This window comes from Glycine max, chromosome 7 (genome assembly GCF_000004515.6).
Source record: "Glycine max cultivar Williams 82 chromosome 7, Glycine_max_v4.0, whole genome shotgun sequence".
In the NCBI taxonomy this organism is placed as follows: domain Eukaryota; kingdom Viridiplantae; phylum Streptophyta; class Magnoliopsida; order Fabales; family Fabaceae; genus Glycine; species Glycine max.
In genome coordinates, this window is record NC_038243.2 from 16890706 (window position 1) to 16910261 (window position 19556).

The following is a 19556-nucleotide window of genomic DNA, read 5'->3' on the forward strand; positions in this document are numbered from 1 at the left end:
TTTATCTCACTTCAAATATTATTTACTAAAATATTTTTTAAATTAAAAAATAATAATTTGACTCAACCCGACTTTTTAAGATAATTAAATATTTTTTAAAAAATGCTATCGTCAATTATTTTTCCCTTTTAGGTTGAAAAAACAGTTTCTTCGTTTGTAAGTAAATTATTAATTTAGTTTTAAAATTTATTGTCAATTTGGTATCTAATATTATATATAAAAAAAATTAGCTCGTGATTAAGACAAACATAAGTTCTTGAAATTAGCATTACCGGTTGATCTGACTCATAAAAAATCGAAAATTCAAACATGTTTGAGTATTTGCTAACTTGATTCTCCATTTCTCCTTTTACTGCATCTTTCCTTGCTGAAATTATCTTTTGGAGAACTTGTACTTTGGACTTTAACTTAATACAAGTTTGGAAGACTGTATTTTAGACTTGAACCTGCTATTCATTATTTCCATTCCATGGAGACGAGAAATCAAAGAATGAAGCAGGCATTGAAGCTTTAATAAAACGAGCTAGAATTCCTACTAGATGTCCATTTTTTATGAAAAAGATAAAATACTGGTCATAAGCTGAAAATTATGATCAAACCAAGTACTTGATAAGATTAATCACATTCAATGGCAAAAGAAGAATAGAAGATACATCGTTCTCTATTTTGTAATGAATTTTCTGTTTGAGTTACTACTACTCTTAGGCGTAAGGAAAATGATACAAACAAGCTAATGGGTGATTAAGACAAAACTGATGGGGATTGTCTTTTATTTAAATAATTCACAGTAACATCAAGAATTCACAATTAACACTCAACTTGAATCTGACCTTATTTCATAAATATAACCTCACAGCAGTGATCCATAAAGCCAATGGATTAAATGATAACAGTTTAATAGTTATGCGCTGTTGGTATAAAATCTTTACACTACAACCAACCAATTAGAAATCACCATTGATAAGACTTTTAAAATAGTTATCGTAAAAGTTAACAAACTTACAATACATGGTGATTAGTAATTGGATGACAGTGTAAAATTATTTTATATTATCAATGCATAACCTATTTCCTCATATCATAAAGTTCATCTGCTCAGCCCTCAAACCCTGAAATCTGCTTGTGTTATTATCAAACTGAACAAACACAGAACTCACAAATGTGTAGATGAAACCTTTACAACTGCCCAATGCTGCCAGGAAGAACAGTTTCAACATTACAACTTCAACCACTCCAAACAAGGACACAGGCCCCAACAATATCTAGCAGGGTAATAATCCTTCAAATAGACCTCTCTGCCATATTCTATAATGTAGAAACTGAAGGATTGTCGACGATGAGCCATGGTGACACGAGTTACTGGCACAACTGAGATTGCATGCCTTTCACATATGACCCTTGCAGTGGCAGGCACTTGAGCTCTTTCTGCAATGACATCAGAAGAGAATTTGTTGAGAAAATAAGAATCAGCAAAAAAGGCTGGAGTGCATTGGTATGCTTGAGTGTTGCACAATTGAACCCCTTTGGATCTATGGAAAACTTCATCCGGTACTGATGCTGCTCCACTTGTTGCATTTACTTTCCGAGTTGAAAGTGTCTTCCTGTAAAAGCGCAAACACAGACACGCATTCCTTTAGCATTGTCACTAAAAGGAATCAATATTAAGCATAACAACATGAAACTGGACGCCTTATGAATCTATTAAACGAAGATTATATATTAAAAGTTGCATTGCATATGGTGTTTTGTAAGTTCATAATATTTATAACCTAGCCTACAATAATTCTAGTGTCAGATTGCAATTCTGCACACGGAATTGAGCAGTAGTGCCCAAACATCAAAGTGACACAGGACTTGGCCCCGACTAATTTTTGGAGTCACAACTTAAACAGTACAAAATCTTTATCATGGATCCACAAAGACCATTGTATTCCTCATGAAGGTACAAAATTAGGCAAGGTATGATTAGAGTCATTAGACACAGCCAAATTGACATACCATCGAATAATGGCCAGATTGCGTGCTAGAAGAGAACCACTTCCATTACATGTTGCACACTTAATTAGTCCACGAGATCCACATGTTACACAAGGAATCTTTCCCTTGCCATTACATTTCACACATCTGCAAGAAAATGAAACTTAAGTGAATTACAAGTATAAAGTATAAACTTCCACCTTGACAGAAAGCAATGAGGCCAAGACATTTGTGACTTAAGCTTGAATTCAACATCTACTATTATATAAACAAACAAACTACTTACACAGTGTCAGAACCATCTTTATGAGCGATTAAACCCCTTCCATAACAAGTTGCACACTGAGTCATCTGATTTTCCTTATAAAATCCAGGTTCTTGGTCTGCATTGCATGTAGCACAGACTGTACTTCCCCGTCCTGCACAAACTGAAAATAATTTCGAGGGTTTTGTTAGGAGAGATAAAAGGAAATAGTAAGAAAATAGCAGTATATATGTGTACATATTGGATTTGTGAATCTTTGAGACGAAAATCCAGAATTTACCTGTGCACTTTTCAATAACTTCAGAATGGGGAATCTTTTCCCGCACTTCTTTGTAGGGTTCAAATAGAACAGGGAACTGAGATCTTAGATCCAATTCCCAAATACCAAGTTCAGGTCCATTATCCTTTCCGTCAATACTGCCACCAAGGTATGGTTCTGTCTCTCTTATGATTTCTCTTTCCTCTATAAATGTATCCAGAGTTCCTACATATACATTACAGTCTTCCACTGCATGAATCCTCCATGTTCGAGCAGGACGACTACCCCAACAGCAACGATGACCAACATGATCAATGAGCAACTCTCGTATCTCCACTTCATCCAAGATTTTCCTAAACATGGATCACCCAGTTAACAAGATTATTTGCCAATATAAAACTGGAATATTGAACTTGAGAAATTCATATCATAATGGCCTTTATCAAAAGGCATACATTTAGAGACAGCTGACATGTGGAAGATAGTGTTTAATTAAATATGTAATATGTATAATATGTTCAACTAAAAAATGCACTGCCAATTCCATGACCTATTAGAGGAAACGAGACAATCTAGTAAATATTTCAATGAAGTCAATTGTGATAAGATTATCTTGATCAACCCAGCTAATGTCTCTCCCCTTCAAACTCTTTTGAGCTATTGCTATTTTCTTAAACGCATAGAAGGAGTAGTAACATATCTTTATGAATTAGAACATTTCCACAACAAATAGACTCTAGTATATAAATGAGTTGCTTTGTGCTGTATATTTGAGCATGATTCCAAATGAGTGCTGCACAACACCACCACCCAGATCAGATATATTTACCTACACATTTTCAGGTAGAAAAAGATACCTTGGTTCCATGGAGGCCATATTTAATCAAAGAGACCTAAATCAATCCTTTAATACCAAACTCCATACACCTTTGTTTCTGTTTTCTTCCCTGAAGTCATTGCTATACCCTCTGATCACTCAGAAAGCTACCACCTAAAAAGCCCCTTGCAAGTCTAAATTTTATGCTTTAACAATCTATAGCAAAGTAAATAGCCTCTTCATAATAATTGAATCAATCATTCCAGGCTTATTCATAAAGCCTTTAGCCAAGAGAGCCAAGATCTCTCCGCATAATGTCAACAATTTGTAGAATTAGCAGCTTCATGGTGCGTGTTCTATAATGTAGCTTCTTTAGTCTAATGCATAACAACGTCGGTTTTACTATCTAAAGTGATTGGCCATCTTTCTTCAAAAAACATTTTCTGCCCATCCGCACTTCTATACTTAATATATTTTCATCATCTAATTTCTGTCACAATAAGGTTTAAATCGTTGTAGCATAAAACCAACTATTAATTCTTTCAGACAACACAACCAAAACATTAAATAGCTTCATGCACAACCTAGTTTCAATATGACAAGTTAAATGAAAAGTATCTTTCATAGACTCATTTTAGGTGATTATACCTCTGGAATTGGGGTGTGGGTCCACCATAATCTCCTCCATATCCACCCTGATAAACAAGAGCTTGCTCTGCAACAAGTAACAATGTATTCAACATCTAGATTTACATATGGGCAAAATATTTTCTGTAATAAACGTAAACAAGAAAACGTAGCAACTCTCAATTTGTCCCTACATTAAAAGACATTGTTAAAGAAAAACAAGCAAATTCTCCCAACTCAAGCTCAAATGCCAGTTGTACAATGACCGTTTAATCTTTCAAAATATTTTCTGATATCAGTGATGCAAATGAAAATCAGAAACAAGATCAAAACCAATCATCAAGGTTTTAAAAACGGTCCATGGCTACAATTTCGGCCGAAGCATCAAGGTTTTGTTTTGGAGTCTTTGCGACCACAATTGTGGCTGCTTCAGCCGCATTTGTCTGCAATTTTCCGTATCATCAAGGATTGCAATGAAACTTCAGCCACGGCCACAATTTAAAACATTGCCAATCGTCACAATTGAAATGAGAATCAGGAACAACAAGAGCACACACCTGTAGGATCAGGCTCAGGTGAACCAACCAAGGCTCCATGAAGGGAAGGGGGATAGTAACCAGAAGCAGCAGCAGCAGATCGAATTTCATCCACACTCACCTCAGTTCCAGCCAATGAAGAAGTTGGCCTCACAGAACCGGTTCCACCCACATACTGATACGAGCTCCATTTTCCACTCTCTTCTTCAATCGATCCAGTTCTCTTCTCTAATTCAAACGCAACAGAAAATAAAAGATACCCAGAATCAAAATCGTTGTAAATATTCAAAATCAACAATGAAAATTGAAACTTTGTCATCAAGGAAGAGAAATTGTACCCGATAATAACAGAGGCGCCTCCATGGTGGGGGTGGTTAGTTGAGAGTTGAGAAACCGGGGTATGGACTAGGGTGCCTTATAATCGAGTGTTACCTTTGTCATTAAGAAACTAGAATTGTGGATTATAGAATTACACAAGTCAAACGGTGCTATGATTTGATTGTTGTGAATGGTCCCCGCGGTTAACACAAACCGCGTGCCGACTTGCTGTTCTGCTCCTGTGATTTACGCATCAAACGGCAATTACAAGAACGGAACTATTGGTGTGAAATTGGGAGATATAATTAAAATGAGAAATTGAAACTTCTCATTTTATAATTTTCTATAACATTAACGAATTTGAAAGAGTGTTTATTTTTTTGTTCTTATCGCTTGAGACTAATACAACAATTTGATACAAAGTTAAGTAAAATCAGAAATAAAAAATTCGTTAAAAGTCGAATTCAAATAATATCGGATAGATAATTTTTTTTCCTTAAAATATAAAAATACTAGTACATGAAAATATAAAAAGTGTAATAAATATATCGAAACATTAACAGTAGATCATAACTAATTATTATAATTTAACAAAATTTAGATTGATTGTCACATTTTTTTAACAAACTCATAAATTAAATTAAGTTTAAAACAAAAAAGAATAATAATTTTATAAATTTATAAATAACTTTTTATACTCTTATGCTTGATGAAAGGTTTAAGTAAAAAAAATATTTATTATAAAACATTATAATTCAATTAAATTCATGAATAATTTTTAGAAAAAATTACAATTGCAACAATATTTTTAATTTGTAAAAAACACTCACTTCCTTGGAATGATTTTTCTTAAGATTATGATTTTTTAAATGATTCGTTAATAAAAAATAATTGTGTATGATATAAAAAAATTAATTTAAAAATCAACAAACTTTTATTATAATTTGTAGTTTGATGTCATTGCATATATTAATAGACATTCATATTTTATTATGAAAAATTATAAAAAAAATAATTAAATAAATAGTATTTGATTAAACATAAATAATTATTTTATTATCGTTTTATAGTAAAAAAAAATTTTTGTGTTGATAGTATTTATTCAAGAGTTAACAACTAAATGATTAATTTTTTTTGTTATAGTTGAAGAAAAGTAAGAAGAATTCACCAAAGCAATAAAAATTCACTTTCATTGATAATTTTTTATCACAATCATTATAAAATTTTCAAAATTATAATAATGAATCATAATCTATTATTAACGTCTATATATATTTGTCGCATTCTTAGAGATGATCACGTTGCCAATTATTTTGATCACAAATTTGACTTTCTAAGTTACTTTATTAATGATAACGAATGAAAATTAATTGTCGAATATATTTATCGCACTTTTTACATTTTTAGAGACTAAATTGTATATATTTTCATGTTTCAAGAATGTAATTTTCAATGAATTACAATGACTATTTACCTACTAACATCTAAACAAAAACATTCATTAACCAATTGTACAATCACTTGTTATTGAAAGTGTGTTTATTAGTTGAAGTTACATATGATACACTTCATTTAAAATTTAATATTACATAATTTTTTAAAATTTATTACTTCCTAATAACTTTTAGTTGAGTAATATTTAGTACATGGTATTCATTGTAATTACATGAAATATGGAACTTAACCAAATGCGCTTGATCTTGATACTAGTAACATAGCACTTAAATGAATAATTTCCTATTAACTTTTAGTTGGATAATCTTTATATCATTTTTATGTAAAGATTATGGAATTGAATGTTAGGAATAATTCAAAGTTTTAAAAAGTTGTAAACTGGTAGTTATAAGGTTGGTTAAGTTTGATTTCTTATAACCAACAAGTAGTTACTATTAACCTGCTATATAAGCAAGGTTCCTCCTGTAATCAATTGAGAAGTGAATAAGCAATTCAATTCATTTTTTCTGTAAAAGTGTAATAGTTAACATGGTATCTAGAGCTTATACGAACCTGACCTGTGAAGATTAGAAAGAGGGAGAGCAAGCTTCTGTTGACACAAAAAAAAAACTGAGGGAAACCCTTCTTTTTGTGAGAACTGTGATTTGTGAGTGATTCTTCATTGTTTTCACCATCATATATGTGATTGTGGTGGCTGAGTGGGGTTCTTGATAGTCAAGAACGCGGGTAGAGGAACCTCTGAGATAGCAGTTGTGTATAGGAAAGTGAAGGAGGATCAAGGTGCAACATGGCTGGCTCAAACAGTATCATTCAAGGATCTTTACCGGTTTTCGATGGAAAACTGTTTGATGATTGGAAGGTCAAGATGCTAGCAATCTTTGGCTTCCAAGATGTATTTGAAGTGGTGACATTTGGGTTTGAAGATCCTGGAAGGAAAGCCACTGAAGAACAGCAATTGGATTTCAAACAGAAGCAAAAACTTGACTGCAAAGCTCGATTTCTCATCTACCAATGTGTGAACTCAAAGATTTTCAACAAGATCTCGAAGGCCTCTACCTCTAAGGAAGCATGGGAGATTCTGATGAAAACATATGGTGATGGAGAAAAGAACAAGAAAGTGAAGCTACAGACTTTGAGAAGGCAATATGAATTACTATGCATGGAAGAGAAAGAATCAATTTCAGATTACTTTGATAGGATTCAAGAACTGGTTAATGCCATGAGGTCGTGTAACGACAAGATCCCCGATGAACTAGTGGTAGACAAGATCTTGAGAACATTGCCACCACAATTTGATCATGTGGCTGTTGCAATTGAAGAGTCAAGGAACTTAGATGACATGGAGATTGAAGAATTGCAGCACTCCCTAGAGGCACATGAAATGAGGATCAATGAGAGAAGATCCAATCAAGAACAGGCACTTCAAGCAAGATCCAACTACAAATGAAAAGGGAAAGGACCATGGAAGGGAAATAAGCCATGCAGTAATCAGAAACACCAAGATCAAGGATATAATGCAGGCAGTGAATTCTTTAAAGGAAAGAAAAGTGATCAATCACAGAAGAAAAATGATAACTCCAATGGCAGCAAGGAATGGAAGTTTGATAAGAGGAAAGTGAGATGCCACAACTGTCAAAAACTTGGTCACTATGCACGAGACTGTTGGCAAGGAGAAGGTGCTAAAAATAAGCCAAAGAATCAGGCAAATCTGGCACAGGATGAAGGATCAGATTCTGAAGCTGTAATGCTCATGGCAACCACAAGTAAGGAATCCTCCATTGACACCTCTTGGTACTTGGATTCTGGATGTTCCACTCACATGACAGGGAAGAAGGAATGTTTCATCAGTTTGGATGACTCATCAAAGAGCAAAGTCCGGTTTGCAAATGATAGTAGTCTCACTACAGAAGGCATTGGCAGAGTGGCTTTCAGAGACACAAATGGAAAAGAAACAGTCATTGAGGAGGTTCTATATGTGCCTGGCCTAAAAACAAATCTGTTGAGTCTTGGGCAACTACTGCAAAAGGGATTTGTTATGACAATGGAAGACAATTGCCTCAAGGTATTTGATAGAAATCAAAAGCTGGTTATCCAAGCAAATCTGTCCCAGAACAGGACATTTAGGATTGGGATGAATATTCTTAAGCATCAATGCTTTGCAACCTCTGAAAATAAGGAGGAATGGTTGTGGCACCTCAGGTTTGGTCATCTCAACTTCAAGAATCTACACCTACTTACTAGCCACAAGATGGTTGAAGGATTACCCCATATTGTAGTCCCTAATGAGGTGTGTCTAGAGTGCATTGAATGCAAGCAAACCAGAGGAAACTTCAGCAAGTTTGTTCCTACCAAAGCAACTGAGAAGCTAGGGGTCATCCATTCTGATGTGTGTGGTCCTATACAAACAGAAACTCCTGGAGGCAGCAGGTATTTCATCTCTTTCATTGATGACTTAACTAGGAAAGTTTGGATTTATTTGATTAAAAGGAAGCATGAAGTCCTAGATGTCTTTAAGAAATTCAAATGCTTAGTTGAAAAGCAAAGTGGAAAAATGATTAAGGTACTAAGAATTGATGGTGGGGGTGAGTATGTGTCAAAAGAGTTCAAGGAATTTTGTGAAAGTGAGGGGCTAATTCATGAGGTCACACCACCTTACACACCTCAACACAATGGAACACTGCTAAACATGGTGAGATGCATGCTTAAGAGCAAAAACCTACCATGTTTCTTGTGGGGAGAAGCTGTATCAACTGCTGCATACATATTAAATAGATCTCCCACTAAGAGATTGATAGATACTTCACCAGAGGAAGCACGGACGGGAGCCAAACCGAGTGTTACACACCTGAGGATCTTTGGGTCAATATGCTACAAGCATGTTCCTGATCAACTTAGAAGAAAGCTTGATGATAAAGGCATGCCACATATCCTAATTGGTTATCACTCAACTGGAGGCTACAAGCTGTATAATCCAGAAAGTGGTCAAGTATCCATCAGCAGGGATGTTATTTGTGATGAAACTAGAAGCTGGAATTGGAATTCAATTTCTAGTGAAAGTCAGTCCAGGATATTGTTAGAAGAAGAAACACCTCCAGCTGCACCAACTACTAACCAAGTTCCTAGTGTAAGGAAATCATCAAGGACAAGTCAGCTACCAATAACTTTGAGGGACTATGAGCTGTTTCAGGATTCAGAAGTCAACTTAGAAGGAGAATTGGTCCATTTTGCACTCATAGTAGAAGCTGAACCTATCGAATTTGACAAAGCAGTGACTAATAAAATGTGGGTGAGGGCTATGAAGGAGGAGATTGACTCTATAGAAAAAAATCAGACCTGGGAATTGGTGGATCCTCCTTCAAACAAGAAGCCTATAGCACTAAAATGGGTTTATAAAGTGAAGGTTAACCCAAAGGGGGAAGTGGTGAAACACAAGGCCAGACTTGTAGCAAAAGGTTTTCTGCAAAAGGCTGGAATTGATTATGGTGAAGTCTATGCACCAGTGGCTAGGATTGAAACTGTCAGATTTGTTGTAGCCATTGCAACTAATGCTAACTGGTCCCTGCACCAACTAGATGTTAAATCTGCTTTCCTAAATGGTCCATTAGATGAAGAAGTTTATGTGCTTCAGCCACAAGGGTTTGTAGTGAAGGGTTCAGAAAACAAAGTGTACAAGCTGAAGAAAGCATTGTATGGCCTAAAACAGGCTCCAAGAGCTTGGAATAGGAGAATCAATAGCTTCCTGTCACAGATTGGCTTCAAGAAATGCACCTCAGAACATGGATTGTATGTGAGATGTCTGCAGGACAACAAATTAGAGACATTGATTGTATGTCTATATGTTGATGACCTCTTGATTACTGGAAGCAGTGAGGAAGAGATTACTGCATTCAAAAATCAAATGATGAATGAATTTGAGATGATTGATCTTGGACTTCTCTTATATTTCCTTGGAATGGAGTTTAGAATGACTCAATATGGTACAGTGATGCATCAGTCCAAATATGCACAAGACCTACTGAAGAAATTTAATATGCAGCAGAGCAATCCAGCAAGAACACCAGCAGAGGTTGGCCTTGTGTTAGAGAAGGAAACTGATGAAGAACCAGTTGATCCCACTCACTACAGGAAAATAGTTGGGTGCTTGATGTACCTATGCAATACAAGGCCTGATTTAAACTTCAGTGTTGGGCTAATCAGCAGATTTATGCAAGAACCAAGGCAGTCTCACTTGCTAGCTGCTAAGAGGATTATGAGGTATATTCAAGGGACAACCAATTTTGGAATTCTATTTCCTAAAGGTGGAGCTGACATAGGACCAGAATTGACTGGATACTCTGATTCTGATTGGTGTGGGGATAAAAATGATAGGAAAAGCACTGCAGGATACATTTTCTTTTATGGAGGAGCACCAATCTCTTGGTCCTCCACCAAGGAACCAGTGGTAGCACTATCATCCTGTGAAGCAGAGTATATTGCAGCCTCAGAAGCTGCATGCCAAGCTGTGTGGTTGGATGCCCTGATTAAGGAGTTGCAGCTGGAAAAATCAGGAAAGGTGAAGTTGTTGGTAGACAATAAATCTGCCATTGATTTAGCAAAGCATCCAGCTTCCCATGGAAGAAGTAAACACATAGAAACAAAGTTTCACTTCCTAAGAGAGCAAGTCAATAATGAAAAGCTGAAGATTGAGCACTGCAGAACTGAAGTTTAACTTGCAGACATACTCACTAAGGCTTTGAAGCTAGAAAGATTTAGATGTTTAAGAGATTCCATTGGAGTTGTTTGTGTAAATGCAACTTTGAATTAAGGAGGAATGTTAGGAATAATTCAAAGTTTTAAAAAGTTGTAAACTGGTAGTTATAAGGTTGGTTAAATTTGCTTTCTTACAACCAACAAGTAGTTACTATTAACCTGCTATATAAGCAAGGTTCCTCCTGTAATCAATTGAGAAGTGAATAAGCAATTCAATTCATTTTTTCTGTAATAGTTAACATTGAAAGATCTTCGTATCAGTAAACAAAAGATCTTTATATCTTTAGAATTATTTATTCATATTTTTAGAAATTACTTATTCATTTGTTCATTACATAATCAAGCAAAGACTATATTTGGCTAGTCACACTTGGAAAGATAATAGAAAAAAACATTGGCCAACCCAATATACATAGTTGCAATGATATTATAAAAGATTTATATTTTTAGGTTCACATTGCAAATTAAATAGGATTTATATTGGTCAATCCAGTATACATACTTTCACGGTAGAAAGATTATCTGTGTCTCCATTTTTATTGTGCTAAATTTTATATAATTTATCTTATTATTGGATTATAGTATAAAAAAAATATATGTGATTATTATATATAGATAAAAAAAAAGTTATAAATACAATGGGAACACAGGTGTTGTTGTTGTGTTTATATGTCCACATTTCTATTTTACATTTTTTCACTCATTGAAATATTTATCTTATTATTGAGTTATAATATAAAAAAATGTGATTACTATATACATAGATATAAAAAAAAAGTTATAAAAAATTTATAAATATTAGGTAAATTATTCTTCTTATTTCTTAATTTATTTATTATATTCAATTTGATTTTTTTATTTTTAATAGGTTTAATTAAATTTCTTATTTTTTAAGAAAAATTAAATTTAGTTTCTTTATTTGTAAAAGTTTCAATTTGATCTCCTATATATATTATGTAAAATGAATTCGATTTGGTCTTTTTTTTTTATTATGTTAACTTCAAACATCTTTTTAAAATATTGTCAAATTTAGTTTAAAATATGACTAAATTGATTTTTTTTAACAAGAACTTAATCCAAACTTTTAAAATAAAAGATAAAGTTAAATATATTTTAAAAGATAAGGACCTAATTAAAACTTTTAAGAATAAAGGGATCAAATTGAAGCAGTAAATGAATTTCTATATTTCTTTCTTGAAAATTTATTCAAACTATTTTTAATATCTATTTTATGTTAAATTACTTAATTTTTTTTTAATTGCTCGATTGCATATATATAAAGAAGTAGTTTTTTTTTTTAATTGCTCGATTGCATATATATAAAGAAGTAGTTTTTTTTTTTAAATTTTAATGATAAACCATACAACCAATTGTTATTTGAAAAAATGTCTTATTCTTTATGTTAAAATTCCAAATTAACTCATTACTCTACTTGTTTTTTAAGAAATAAACCACTACTATTTGAAAATTGATTGCTTAATTTTATTTTTTAAATTTTAAGATGCTATTATTTTAAAACTTCCAATTTTTGTAATTTAAAATTTCAACTCACTACTTTTTTTGGCTGTAAAAAGAGTGAAAGAAAAGAGATCACTCAGGTTTCTTAAAAAAAAACTGAATTAAAAAGATATAACAGATAACAGAATTAAAAACAAAGAGATAACATTTTTTTATTTTTATAAAATTACTAAATTAAAAGATTATAACAGTAATAATTTCAAGTTGACTAGAAGTAAAATAATATCAAAATTCAAATTCCTTTCGCAATCAAATTTGTTATAGAATGGAATAGGAATTAATACCAATAATTTGAGATGTTGTTAATTGTAGGTAAGATAAATAATAAAATTTAAATTAACAATTTGAAATTTTTGTTACATAAGGTGGAAGAAATATAAAAAAAATTAAAGTGACACCGTCTGAAAGCCCCAACGTTACAAATACTTAGGTAATATATATGCGAAAGAGGAGTTACAAGAATAACAGAATGGATTGATAGTGTTCATTTTTTTAAAATCGAATATCCTAGTATACTTCCTAACAACATAGTACACCCATAAAAAGACAGAAAAAAAAAAAAAGAAACTCCACATTTTAACTTTTAATTCTTTTAACTTTACAAAATAAAATTTGGCAGAAAAAAAAAAACTAACATGAGGAATTTGAGGAGGAGAGAGAGGATGAGTGGGGGAAACTAAATTAGAATGAGAGTGATGAAATAGTTTCAGTTAGAAATTGAGAGACAAAAGAATCCTAAGGTCATCATCACCAACAGAAGTTATAATATAATTTCACATGATAACTACCAACAAAGATAATTAAAATAGGAGAACCATATAGCAGCAACAAATATCAAAAATCGATGCTGTAGATTTCTATCGCAACAAATCTTCAGAACCATATTCTCTTTTCAACCTTAACAATGCTTCCATAACTTATAGGTTTCTACAAAATGAAATAAAAAGGGTAAAACACTTATACAGTGTATTGCGATTCAACAATTCAAAATGCATGTCAAAATTATTCTTATATGACAATAAGTAACACAATGAAATTACAATTTATTTTGGACAATGACACAAAAAAGATGACAAGTCTTTTTTGGAACTGCATGTGTCTTCCACCAATTTTTATTCCTCTTTGTCAATTCAACTGCTGCATAATATTTAACGTGAAAGATCAAAAAGAGGTTAAAATTAAGAAAACGAAATAAAAAAAAATTAGAGAGATGGGTAGAAATTTAGAGAGGTCAATTAACCCTTAAACATGCTCTAAAAACTCAATATCTATGCCACCATATAACCACACAGATGAATTCCACACGCTCCATATATATGTTAGTTAGACCTTGTAAAATCAAAATTGACTCAAGGATATTGTAGGATTCATAAACCAATCCTGAAAAGATACAGAAAATCCCTTGTATTGTTATGATTTTATTTCTTAAAATTTCTCTTTCTATTGTTATGATTTTATTTCTTAAAATTTCTCTTTCTATTGTTATGATTTATTTGGATTCTTGTTCTTTTTCTATTGTTACTACTGCCTTCATTTGGATGTGTGAATAGAGAGGTCCTGGCAGAAAAAATGGGTCTATTTCCATCCTTTACAAAGCTGTTTTCCTATTTATAAAAGAGGTAAAATTCAGAGAGTTTAAATACACTGATATTGTTTTTATATACAAATGTTTATTTTTAAATATATCTCTTTTTTTATTTAGGATATCTATATAATTATATATATCATTTTTTATTTCTACATAATCAAATAAGATAAAAGCAAAATCAATAATTTTTTCTTTTATTTACGCTTCTACTGAGCAAACTAAAAGAATAATTTTATTTTCTATTATTTTCATTTCCCCTTTTTCTAAACAAAATACACCTATCCTTTTAATTCATAACATTATTTATATAATAAAGTATATAATTTTACTATCAACATTAATCAAAATTTTAGTTGTACAAGTAAAATATTTAGAATTTGTTATTAGTTTTTTTTATAAAAAAAATTGGTCTATCATTGAGTTAATAAATAAATGAAGAAAAGATGAAATTGAAATAAACAAAAAAAGAAGCAAAACAAGATAGAAAAGTAGAAGATTCGGCTCTAAGTCTGCTGACCTTTCGTAGCAATAAGAGAAGAGAATGCCTCCCAAAATTAACAAAAAGGTTCCTTCTTTATTTAAAATAAAATCGTAAATATACAAAAAAATGTGTTAACATCTTATATGCCTTCTTTAAAAAAAATAAAAAAATCTTATATGCCATTATTGGTCAAACAAAAATCTTATATGCTAGTATTTACAAAGAAACAATAGAGAAAAAAAATGATAATGCTCTCCAAAAGAAAAATAATAAAAAATAAATGTTGATAGAGTACTTTATAATTAAAAAAACATTTAAATACAATTGTTTGTAAAGGATTAACACAAAACTGTTGGATTTAGGTTCAAATCCGCCTCCACACTCAATCGAAATCCGAAAATTCCATTGTTTCCATTGAAACACGGTTTCTCCAAAATCAAAACCCCCTTTCTTCTCTCACCTTCTCCAATTCCCCGTCATGATATCATCGCGGCAAGACCAAACCGGCGCGCCGCTCAGCTCCTCCACCACCACCACCACCCCCGTGGTGGCGCCGATCAGCGTGGTGGACCACGGCCTCCCCTACGACACCCACAACCTCTACGACGTCTCCTTCAACAACACCCACACCATCTACACCCTCCTCACCTCCGACCCCTCCCTCGTCGACTCCTGGATCTCCACCGTCCTCCGCGACCACCAGCAGCGCGTCCTCACCGTGGGCCTCGACATCGAGTGGCGCCCCAACACCCAGCGCAACATGCAGAACCCCGTGGCCACACTCCAGCTCTGCGTCGCCGAACGCTGCCTCGTCTTCCAGATTCTCCACTCCCCTTCAATCCCTCCCTCTCTTGTTTCCTTCCTCGCTGACCCTAACATCACTTTCGTTGGTGTTGGGATCCAAGAAGACGTGGAGAAGCTTCTAGAAGATTATAATCTTAACGTGGCGAATGTTCGTGACCTTCGCTCCTTCGCTGCGGAGAGGCTTGGCGACCTTGAGCTGAAACGGGCCGGGCTCAAGTCTTTGGGCCTCCGCGTGCTGGGCCTGGAAGTTGCCAAGCCCAAGCGGGTCACCAGGAGTAGGTGGGACAATCCCTGGCTCACTGCCCAGCAGGTTCAGTATGCCGCCGTTGATGCCTTTCTCTCTTACGAGATTGATCGCCGTTTGAGTTCTTATAATTAATTCATGCCTTTTGTTTTTTTTTCCTTTTCTCACTTGTCTTGTGTAGGAGTATTTGGTAATTTTGTGAATTGTAACACTTGGTGTTGCTTGCTATGTTACCATTCGAATGCTTAATTTGATTTTTCTGAAATTTGGACCTTGGTTCTAATACATACGATGATTCCACTGATTTTATGCCTTCTTCGCCCTTTTTTTGTTGTTTGATGTTGCTTATTTGCTCCGTGACCTATGAATTAATTGATAGAAATCGATTTTTTGGTTTTTTTTTATGTGGGGAAATGAATTAAAAAGATTTTTAGTCTAATAGGAATAATACTTTTTTTGTTGTTTGATGTTGCTTATTTGCTCCGTGACCTATGAATTAATTGATAGAAATCGATTTTTTGGTTTTTTTTTATGTGGGGAAATGAATTAAAAAGATTTTTAGTCTAATAGGAATAATACTTTTTTAAAAAAGTTTAAATGACGGACGGGGTGAATACAAAAGCTGGACAGGTTATGGAATGATCAAATAGTCATCCTTTGAGCCGAAAAATGCTTCCATTGTTAATGTAAAAATAGAATAGACATGCTTTTATTAGCAACACATACACTGACAAAGCCGTGGGTTTCACTAATGAAAACATCACGTGTTGTGTTGCACTTGCATGAAACAATGCTAACGATCGATATCGATCCATTGAAGGAAATCAACGACCATACTAGTAGTTTCAAGGGAATCTACTAGAAACTGCTTTAACAATTGACACAACAATCCTTTCTTACCCACGATGATTTACGCGAAACATAACGAAATATACTTGATAAAACAGAGTTCACCAAATACAAAGCATAATAACAAAAGAAAGGCTCTGATATATGTTAGAGTGTATTTTGTAGCACCCAAATTCCTTAACCAAAGTTTTAAATTTTGGTTCCGGTCTTGTTGTTGCAATCTTTGATGTCCTAAGAAATTGCATACACATGCCACTATGCAACCGCAATTGCAGTGGTGATACACTGCAAGGAATCTAAAAACTTTGAAGTTGTGGCTAGAATTAAAAACCTTATTTATAAATTTAGACCAGACGGAAGTGATTGATTCATTCTCCCCCTTAGTGGTTTTAATCAAGTGTTTCAGGTCGTTTATCAAAGCAAATGCTGAGGTCAATGAAGCTTTCAATATTCCAAGACCCTGCACCATTCAATCAGAGAATGTGATTTAATCTCATGCATACAAATAACAACATGTAATGAAAGAAGCCTCGCACAGTTTCTTACCTCCTTTACACCAATTGTGATGACCCTTTCCTCTAAGTCAGAGAATGGTACTTTCAGACTATTTAGATATGAAACAGCAATAATGTATGACATTGGAGTCACAACCAAGTTATCAGTCATCATGTACATTGCTGGTCCTTTCAAGAATCTTAGAAGACTTGATGATTCTCCAATAGAGGACTTAGGATCAACAATATTAAATGATTTCCATAAAATGAATAAGTAAAAGGCAAACTTTCTGCCCCAATTGGTAATATCTGGTTGCTGAGATTAAATTGTGGAGCACATAGAGGGTTAGCTCTGAGTCCCTCTGAGCTTAAATATCTGTCTGTCTGAACTCAATTCATTCATGCTACCATATAATTTATCTATGCAGCTTACAGAAGAAAATCCTTCAAGCATGTGAAGCACTCTTCCCAGGGGAAAAGTGAGAAAACTAAAAAGAAAGTCTACAAACTCTTCCTCCGCTTCAGCAAACAGAATCTTCTTATTTGTATTTTCACAACCATTTGCCTACCCTCCGATAATATTTTTCCAAACTGAAACTGGTTTTGATTTTTTGGGTTAAAATTAGAAAGATATTGTTCCTTTCGTAAGATTAAGTCTGACATAGGGGTCATTGAAATCAATGAAAACTTGAGCAAGTCCACTACCTACAATAAGAAATGAACAAACCAATGAAAAGAAAGAATGTAAAACTAAAAAAGAAAAAAAAAAAGTAAAAATAACAACCAATCTGAGAAAACATACCTCCTTCTTGCTGATATCCACAGTTCGTTCCTCAACAGCTTCCATGTCTTCAATTCCAAGCTTCTGAAACAGATTTATACTTGATCCAAAACCATTAGGCGTTATGTAAAGATCATCAGAAACTATAAAAGAAGCAGTCTCCTTCACAAAGCCATTTTCTAAATTCAGTTTATCTGAGGATCCCACCACCCTGTTCATTAGTTTTCCACAACAACATCTTCGATTCCTGAAAGTGCTCAAAAGGGACGGCTTTATAGTACATTTCGACCAGTTCTCACAAAAGTAGTAGTTCTTAGGCTCAGTGTCATCAATATTCAGCTTCAGTTGTTGACAATAATCTTCCATAAGTTCTTTGGCTGCAGTAGAATTGTTAATAACTCAAATATGATGATTTTGGAATAGACAAGTGTTGGTAAATATTTGTGTTTTAATTTAAAATTTATAAGTATATATTAATTATATTAATTCTATTTTATAAAATAAAATATTTATTTTAGATTTTCTTAAGATTTTGTTTTAATGAGTGAACTAGTTTGTTACTGTTTGTTGTGACAACTGTAGGTTGGTTTTCAACGGTCATATTTTGTTGTTGCAAAATGTCTATATATATGTATATATCATAGTTTGTTGTTGCAAAATGCATTTTTCTTTCTTCCAAAAAAATTGTCTCCTTCTTTACCTATAAAGAGCATTAATGTTCATAAGGTTCATGCATCCTGCACACAATCGGAACACAAATCAAATTGTCGTATCTTGGAAGAGGAGCACAAATCAAATTTTCCTACCAGTGCAGTGGGACATTTTCTCTCTAAGGATAACGTTTACGCGCTTCAAACGAGGCTATTTAATTCTTTCCCTTGATTTAATTTTTCCTTGTGCTTATTGTATGTTATAATACATTATTGATTCATGTGCTGTCAATTAAAATTATTTTGTTACTATTATTTTATTATTTAATTCAAGACTGTGCATCTTCTTTCGTATTTATTTTCTTTTATTTTTATTTTATTTTCTAACAACAAGAAGGACTGCTTTATCAGCTGCAGATAAGCTGATAAAGTCCACTAGGAAAATATTATTAATCAGTAATCACTACGTTTATAATTAACGTAACAATCACAGGTTATTGATATTATGCTGCTTCTTGAAAATCTTGAACCAGTAACAAACTCTTGTAGCATAGGAAAATAATAAGATATTTTAAAAAATTAATGTATGAAATGTAATGTTATAATTTTCACTGTTTATTTTTTAAAAAAATTATAAGCTCAGTCATTCAAATATAGTGTAGGACTTTCCACTGGGCTTCGGCCCCATCCTTTTATTAAACAAAACAAATATACGTATCAGAGTTTATAAAATGATATATTCATGATGTCAAAAAAATACTTAACCGTTGAATTTATATTTCTCATAAAAGGTATTGACTAAAAAAAACCTTTCTCATGAAAAAATGACAAGTTTTCAAAAATTCATATAACATAAAAATCAATGGACACATTGTTGTACCATTTTATTTTAACATACATTATACTAATTAAAATATAAATAAATAATTTCATTACATATATATAAATTTGTAAATCATGCAAAATTCTATGTGCATAATCATTAAGATAATTTCATATAATTCTTCAATTATATCAAAAACTATTTTTAATAAAAAATTTATTAGAGGTATCACTTTACAAAGTTTAACATATTATATATATATATATATATATATATATATATATATATATATATATATATATATATAACCAAAATGACTAT

At 32.9% G+C, this 19556-nt stretch overlaps 3 protein-coding genes across 3 annotated transcripts; 1 reads left to right on the plus strand and 2 right to left on the minus strand.

Moving 5' to 3' along the window:
- Positions 1 to 741: 741 nt before the first annotated feature.
- LOC100816518 (protein SSUH2 homolog) lies at positions 742 to 5074 on the minus strand. Its single transcript, XM_014777994.3, has 7 exons — positions 4820 to 5074; positions 4503 to 4709; positions 3967 to 4033; positions 2523 to 2854; positions 2264 to 2405; positions 1999 to 2124; positions 742 to 1601 (listed from the first exon to the last, which is right to left on the minus strand). Exons 1-7 carry the CDS (start codon positions 4842 to 4844, stop codon positions 1217 to 1219), a joined length of 1284 nt encoding a protein of 427 aa, XP_014633480.2. The 5' UTR covers positions 4845 to 5074; the 3' UTR covers positions 742 to 1216.
- A 9759-nt stretch (positions 5075 to 14833) lies between these two features.
- On the plus strand, positions 14834 to 15903 carry LOC100792042 (Werner Syndrome-like exonuclease). The gene has a single exon (XM_003530197.5). The coding sequence runs from the start codon at positions 15069 to 15071 to the stop codon at positions 15771 to 15773; it is 705 nt and encodes a 234-aa protein (XP_003530245.3). The 5' UTR covers positions 14834 to 15068; the 3' UTR covers positions 15774 to 15903.
- A 191-nt stretch (positions 15904 to 16094) lies between these two features.
- LOC121175120 (uncharacterized) lies at positions 16095 to 19304 on the minus strand. Its single transcript, XM_041017052.1, has 2 exons — positions 17784 to 19304; positions 16095 to 17686 (listed from the first exon to the last, which is right to left on the minus strand). The coding sequence occupies exons 1-2, from the start codon at positions 18126 to 18128 to the stop codon at positions 17483 to 17485; spliced, it is 549 nt and encodes a 182-aa protein (XP_040872986.1). The 5' UTR covers positions 18129 to 19304; the 3' UTR covers positions 16095 to 17482.
- Between the last annotated feature and the right edge of the window lie 252 nt (positions 19305 to 19556).

Coding starts and splice junctions, on each gene's coding strand:
- LOC100816518 (XM_014777994.3), bottom strand. CDS start 4,844: ATGGAGGCGCCTCTGTTATTATCGG. Junction 2,855..3,966: donor CCCACACCCCAATTCCAGAG/GTATAATCACCT, acceptor ATCCATGTTTAG/GAAAATCTTGGATGAAGTGG. Junction 2,125..2,263: donor AAAGATGGTTCTGACACTGT/GTAAGTAGTTTG, acceptor ATTTTCTTGCAG/ATGTGTGAAATGTAATGGCA.
- LOC100792042 (XM_003530197.5), top strand. CDS start 15,069: ATGATATCATCGCGGCAAGACCAAACCGGCGCGCCGCTCAGCTCCTCC.
- LOC121175120 (XM_041017052.1), bottom strand. CDS start 18,128: ATGGAAGATTATTGTCAACAACTGAAGCTGAATATTGATGACACTGAG. Junction 17,687..17,783: donor TGGATATCAGCAAGAAGGAG/GTATGTTTTCTC, acceptor TTCTTATTGTAG/GTAGTGGACTTGCTCAAGTT.